General features: G+C 51.9%; 2 protein-coding genes across 5 annotated transcripts in view; both read left to right on the forward strand.

Moving 5' to 3' along the window:
• Positions 1–7,500, forward strand: part of nprl3 (NPR3-like, GATOR1 complex subunit) — a 285,213-nt gene that overhangs the window by 48,823 nt on the left and 228,890 nt on the right. The gene's annotated exons all lie outside the window — the stretch shown is intronic.
• The window catches only part of LOC311240890 (inactive rhomboid protein 1-like), a gene marked incomplete at its 5' end in the record, with an annotated part of 22,051 nt that continues 16,993 nt past the window's right edge, over positions 2,443–7,500 (forward strand). Inside the window, 3 exons of the mRNA XM_084329495.1 lie at positions 2,443–3,818; positions 5,318–5,569; positions 7,473–7,500. The exon at positions 7,473–7,500 is cut by the window's right edge and continues 84 nt beyond it. Of these exons, the coding sequence (XP_084185621.1) occupies positions 2,443–3,818; positions 5,318–5,569; positions 7,473–7,500 (1,656 nt within the window). The remainder of the gene's footprint in view (positions 3,819–5,317; positions 5,570–7,472) is intronic.

Below are 7,500 nucleotides of genomic sequence, written 5' to 3' on the forward strand. Positions count from 1 at the left end.
CACCTGCCAGCGCAGACTCTCATTGGCGAGGTGTAACTAACGTGTGGGAGGCTCACACTCTGCCCCCCGCGCCATTTCCTGACTTTGCTGTGCAGGCGCCCGACCTGACCGACCTGTAGGAGTCGCTCCCCCCCCTCCGCTGGCTCTGCCAATTGAGTCAGTATGATGACGGCCCCAAGCCCAAGCCGGAGGCAACGCTGGACAGCCGGATTCGATACCGGTGTCTTTTTTTTTTTGCGTTAGTGACGGGCGCAATGTCCGCTGCGCCACCCAGCCTGCGTGAGTGAGTCTCTTTTCCTACACGTCGTCCTACATGTCCTACACGTCCTACATGTCCCTACACTGTCCCTACACGTCCTACACGTCCTCCTACATGTCCTACATGTCCTACACGTCCTACACGTCCACGTCACTCCTACACGTCCTACATGTCCTACATGTCCCTAACACGTCCTACACGTCCTACAAGTCCTACATGTCCTCCTACACGTCCTACATGTCCTACACGTCCTACACGTCCTACATGTCCCTACACGTCCTACATGTCCTACATGTCCTACATGTCCCTACACGTCCTACATGTCCTACATGTCCCTACATGTCCTACATGTCCTACACGTCCCTACACGTCCTACACGTCCTACATGTCCTACATGTCCTACATGTCCTACACGTCCTACACGTCCTACATGTCCTACACGTCCCTACATGTCCCTACACGTCCTACACGTCCTACATGTCCTACATGTCCTACACGTCCTACATGTCCTACATGTCCTACACGTCCTACATGTCCTACATGTCCTACATGTCCTACACGTCCTACACGTCCTACATGTCCCTACATGTCCTACACCTCCTACACGTCCTACATGTCCTACATGTCCTACATGTCCTACACGTCCTACACGTTGTCCTACACGTCACGTCCTACATGTCCTACACCTCCTACACGTCCTACATGTCCTACACGTCCTACATGTCCCTACACGTCCTACACGTCCTACATGTCCTACACGTCCTACATGTCCTACACCTCCTACACATCCTACACGTCCTACACCTCCCTACACGTCCTACATGTCCTACATGTCCTACACGTCCTACACGTCCTACACGTCCTACACGTCCTACATGTTCCTACATGTCCTACATGTCCTACACGTCCTACACGTCCTACACGTCCTACACCTCCTACACGTCCTACATGTCCTACACGTCCTACATGTCCCTACACGTCCTACACGTCCTACACGTCCTACATGTCCTACACGTCCTACACGTCCTACATGTCCTACACCTCCTACATGTCCTACATGTCCTACACGTCCTACATGTCCTACATGTCCCTACATGTCCTACACGTCCTACATGTCCTACATGTCCCTACACCTCCTACACGTCCTACACGTCCTACATGTCCTACACGTCCTACATGTCCCTACACCTCCTACACGTCCTACACGTCCTACATGTCCTACATGTCCTACACCTCCTACACGTCCTACATGTCCCTACACGTCCTACATGTCCCTACACGTCCTACACGTCCTACATGTCCTACATGTCCTACACGTCCTACACGTCCTACACGTCCTACACCCTCCTACACGTCCTACATGTCCCTACACCTCCTACACGTCCTACATGTCCCTACACGTCCTACACGTCCTACACCTCCTACACGTCCTACACCTCCTACACGTCCTACATGTCCTACACCTCCTACACCTCCTACACGTCCTACATGTCCCTACACCTCCCTACACCTCCTACACGTCCTACACGTCCTACACCTCCTACACCTCCTACACCTCCTACACGTCGTACATGTCCTACACGTCCTACACGTCACGTCCTACATGTCCCTACATGTCCCTACATGTCCTACACGTCCTACACGTCCCTACACCTCCTACACGTCCCTACATGTCCTACACGTCCTACACGTCCTACACGTCACGTCCTACACGTCCTACACGTCCTACACGTCCTACACCTCCTACACGTCCTACATGTCCTACATGTCCTACATGTCCTACATGTCCTACACGTCCTACATGTCCCTACACGTCCTACATGTCCTACACGTCCTACATGTCCTACATGTCCTACACCTCCTACACGTCCCTACATGTCCTACACGTCCTACACGTCCCTACATGTCCTACATGTCCTACATGTCCTACACGTCCTACATGTCCTACATGTCCTACATGTCCTACATGTCCTACACGTCCTACATGTCCTACACGTCCTACATGTCCTACACGTCCTACACGTCACGTCCTACACGTCCTACACGTCCTACATGTCCTACACCTCCTACACGTCCTACATGTCCTACACGTCCTACACGTCCTACATGTCCTACACGTCCTACACGTCCTACATGTCCTACACGTCCTACACGTCACGTCCTACACGTCCTACACGTCCTACATGTCCTACATGTCCTACACGTCCTACACGTCCTACACGTCCTACATGTCCTACACGTCCTACATGTCCTACATGTCCTACACGTCCTACATGTCCTACACGTCCTACACGTCCTACACGTCCTACATGTCCTACACGTCCTACATGTCCTACACGTCCTACATGTCCTACATGTCCTACATGTCCTACACGTCCTACATGTCCTACATGTCCTACATGTCCTACATGTCCTACATGTCCTACACGTCCTACATGTCCTACACGTCCTACATGTCCTACATGTCCTACATGTCCTACATGTCCTACATGTCCTACACGTCCTACATGTCCTACACGTCCTACATGTCCTACATGTCCTACATGTCCTACACGTCCTACACGTCCTACATGTCCTACACGTCCTACATGTCCTACACGTCCTACATGTCCTACATGTCCTACACGTCCTACATGTCCTACATGTCCTACATGTCCTACACGTCCTACACGTCCTACATGTCCTACATGTCCTACACCTCCTACACCTCCTACATGTCCTACATGTCCTACACGTCCTACATGTCCTACATGTCCTACACCTCCTACACCTCCTACACCTCCTACACGTCCTACATGTCCTACATGTCCTACACGTCCTACATGTCCTACATGTCCTACACGTCCTACATGTCCTACATGTCCTACACGTCCTACACGTCCTACATGTCCTACACCTCCTACACGTCCTACATGTCCTACACGTCCTACATGTCCTACATGTCCTACATGTCCTACACCTCCTACATGTCCTACATGTCCTACACGTCCTACACATCCTACACCTCCTACACGTCCTACATGTCCTACACCTCCTACACGTCCTACACGTCCTACATGTCCTACACCTCCTACACGTCCTACATGTCCTACACGTCCTACACGTCACGTCCTACATGTCCTACACGTCCTACATGTCCTACACGTCCTACATGTCCTACACGTCCTACACGTCACGTCCTACATGTCCTACATGTCCTACACGTCCTACATGTCCTACACGTCCTACACGTCACGTCCTACATGTCCTACACGTCCTACATGTCCTACACCTCCTACATGTCCTACACGTCCTACACGTCCTACATGTCCTACATGTCCTACACGTCCTACACGTCCTACACGTCCTACACGTCCTACATGTCCTACACCTCCTACACGTCCTACATGTCCTACACCTCCTACACGTCCTACATGTCCTACATGTCCTACACGTCCTACACGTCCTACATGTCCTACACGTCCTACATGTCCTACACGTCCTACATGTCCTACACGTCCTACATGTCCTACACGTCCTACACGTCCTACACGTCCTACATGTCCTACATGTCCTACACGTCACGTCCTACACGTCCTACACGTCCTACACGTCCTACATGTCCTACATGTCCTACACGTCCTACACGTCCTACACGTCCTACATGTCCTACACGTCCTACACGTCCTACACGTCCTACATGTCCTACACGTCCTACATGTCCTACACGTCCTACATGTCCTACATGTCCTACATGTCCTACACGTCCTACACGTCCTACATGTCCTACATGTCCTACATGTCCTACACGTCCTACATGTCCTACATGTCCTACACGTCCTACATGTCCTACACGTCCTACACGTCCTACATGTCCTACACGTCCTACACGTCCTACATGTCCTACATGTCCTACATGTCCTACACGTCCTACATGTCCTACATGTCCTACATGTCCTACACGTCCTACATGTCCTACACGTCCTACATGTCCTACACGTCCTACACGTCCTACACGTCCTACATGTCCTACACGTCCTACACCTCCTACACGTCCTACATGTCCTACATGTCCTACATGTCCTACACGTCCTACATGTCCTACACGTCCTACATGTCCTACACGTCCTACATGTCCTACACGTCCTACATGTCCTACACGTCCTACACCTCCTACACGTCCTACACGTCCTACACGTCCTACATGTCCTACACGTCCTACACGTCCTACATGTCCTACATGTCCTACACGTCCTACATGTCCTACATGTCCTACACGTCCTACACGTCACGTCCTACATGTCCTACATGTCCTACACCTCCTACACCTCCTACACGTCCTACACGTCCTACATGTCCTACACGTCCTACACGTCCTACACGTCCTACATGTCCTACACGTCCTACATGTCCTACACGTCCTACATGTCCTACACGTCCTACACGTCACGTCCTACATGTCCTACATGTCCTACACGTCCTACACGTCACACGAGGAGGCAGCCTGTCACATCTTTTCACCTGCCAGCGCGGACTCTCAGTGGCGAGGTGTAACGTGTGGGAGGCTCACACTGCCCCCGCCATTTCCTGTCTCTGCTGTGCAGGCGTCCCCCAACCGACCTGTAGGAGTCGCTGTCCACAACGTCCAGATTACCACCCATCGACTTCCACCCGCTGACTCTGCCAATTGAGTCAGTATAACGGCCGGCCCAAGCCGGAGGCATCGCCGACAGCCGGATTCGAACCCGGTGTCTCTTGCGTTGGTGACGAGCGCAATGTCCGCTCGTGTTGTTGTTGTTGTTGTTGTTGTTACTACTGTCTTCAGCTCCGCTAAATGAAAGTGCAGCTCTCTCAGGTGAGAGGAAGAGAGGAAGACAGCTGGGGGGGCTGTTTTCTTTTTTCACAATCCAATATTAATTTTCACAATCAAGTCGATTATTAATTTGACTATAGAATATTCGTTGGCAGCCCTAACGAGATCACATCTCCCCCTGCGTCCGGGGGAAAGTCTCGACCTCGTCTTTGTAAAAAGGTATCTGTTCATTTACGTCTCTTGTCTTTTGTCCCCTTGACCCCCAGACCCCTGGAGCGAGGGTGGCGTAAGGCCAAAGAGGGGACCCCGGGCCCCCCAAAGATCCCCCTGCGGCAGGAGGTGGTGAGTGTCAGCGGTCAGAGGCGGGGCCAGCGCATCGCAGTGCCGGTGAAGAAGCTGTTCGCGCGGGAGAAGCGGCCGTACGGCCTGGGCATGGTGGGCAAGCTCACCAACCGCACCTACCGCAAGCGCATCGACAGCTACGTCAAGAGGCAGATCGAGGACATGGACGACCACAGGTACCGTCCCGCTGCGCGCTCTCTCTCCTCTTAACCTCTTAACAGGCGCCCAGAAAAGTGGCCATTTTTAAACTTGAACTTGAGGACTGCATACTTTTTTTGAAAAGCGTATTTTTATACTTTATGCTTATAGCACATGCATAAGCCTGGACTTTTTTTGAAAGATAACATTCTGAAGTTTCTTACACAATAAAGAAAAATCCCTTTTAGTGCTAATTAAATAGAGTAACATAGGGCTGAACTTTAGTCACTGCGACACTACAGAAGGTTAACCCTTTCACTACCACACTACAGAAGGTTAACCCTTTCACTACCACACTACATAAGGTTAACCTTTCACTACCACACTACAGAAGGTTAACCCTTTCACTACCACACTACATAAGGTTAACCTTTCACTACCACACTACAGAAGGTTAACCAGAGAAAAAACAAGGCCGAAACGCACCTTGTGCATACTGTTTATTTTTCTCATCTTATCTTGTGATCTCATGCATTATGTCAGAGCTGCAAACAGATTGGCACACGTTCACCTGGTCCGGTGGTCATCGAGAGTTCAGCCAGTGTGTCCTTGTGTCGTGTCCTTGTGTCCTTGTGTCGTGTCCTTGTGTCGTGTCCTTGTGTCCTTGTGTCGTGTCCTTGTGTCGTGTCCTTGTGTCGTGTCCTTGTGTCGTGTCCTTGTCTCGTGTCCTTGTGTCGTGTCCTTGTCTCGTGTCCTTGTGTCGTGTCCTTGTGTCGTGTCCTTGTGTCGTGTCCTTGTGTCCTTGTCTCGTGTCCTTGTCTCGTGTCCTTGTGTCGTGTCCTTGTGTCGTGTCCTTGTCTCGTGTCCTTGTGTCGTGTCCTTGTGTCGTGTCCTAATGACGGCGCTGAGAGTACTGCCATCCGCCTCGCTGCTGCTAACAAGCTCTTCTGTCTCTCATCTGTCCTCTGTTTGTCCTCTGTCTCCTTGTCTCCTCTGTCTCCTCTCTCCTTGTCTCCTCTCCTTGTCTCCTCTGTCTCCTCTCTCTGTCTCCTCTCTCTGTCTCCTTGTCTCCTCTGTCTCCTCTCTCTGTCTCCTCTCTCTGTCTCCTCTCTCTCTCTCCTCTCTCTGTCTCCTCTCTCTGTCTCCTCTCTCTGTCTCCTCTCTCTGTCTCCTCTCTCTGTCTCCTCTCTCTGTCTCCTCTCTCCTCTCTCCTCTCTCTGTCTCCTCTCTCTGTCTCCTCTCTCTGTCTCCTCTCTCCTCTCTCCTCTCTCTGTCTCCTCTCTCTGTCTCCTCTCTCTGTCTCCTCTCTCTGTCTCCTCTCTCTCTCTCCTCTCTCCTTGTCTCCTCTCTCTGTCTCCTCTCTCTGTCTCCTCTCTCTGTCTCCTCTCTCTCTCTCCTCTCTCCTTGTCTCCTCTCTCTGTCTCCTCTCTCTGTCTCCTCTCTCTGTCTCCTCTCTCTCTCTCCTCTCTCCTTGTCTCCTCTCTCTCCTCTCTCCTTGTCTCCTCTCCTTGTCTCCCTCTCTCTGTCTCCTCTCTCTCCTCTCTCTGTCTCCTCTCCTTGTCTCCCTCTCTCTGTCTCCTCTCTCTCCTCTCTCTGTCTCCTCTCTCTGTCTCCCTCTCTCTGTCTCCTCTCTCTGTCTCCCTCTCTCTGTCTCCTCTCTCTGTCTCCCTCTCTCTGTCTCCTCTCTCTGTCTCCTCTCTCTGTCTCCCCTCTCTCCTCTCTCTGTCTCCTCTCTCTGTCTCCTCTCTCTGTCTCCCCTCTCTCCTCTCTCTGTCTCCTCTCTCTGTCTCCTCTCTCTCTCCACTCTCCTCTCTCTCCTCTCTGTCTCCTCTCTCTGTCTCCTCTCTCTGTCTCCCCTCTCTCCTCTCTCTCTCTCCTCTCTCTGTCTCCTCTCTCTCTCCACTCTCCTCTCTCTCTCTCCTTGTCTCCTCTGTCCTCCAGGCCCTTCTTCACCTACTGGATCACCGTG

The sequence above is a fragment of the Notolepis coatsorum genome, assembly GCF_963971535.1.
Source record: "Notolepis coatsorum genome assembly, chromosome: 14".
Taxonomy (NCBI): Eukaryota; Metazoa; Chordata; class Actinopteri; order Aulopiformes; family Paralepididae; genus Notolepis; species Notolepis coatsorum.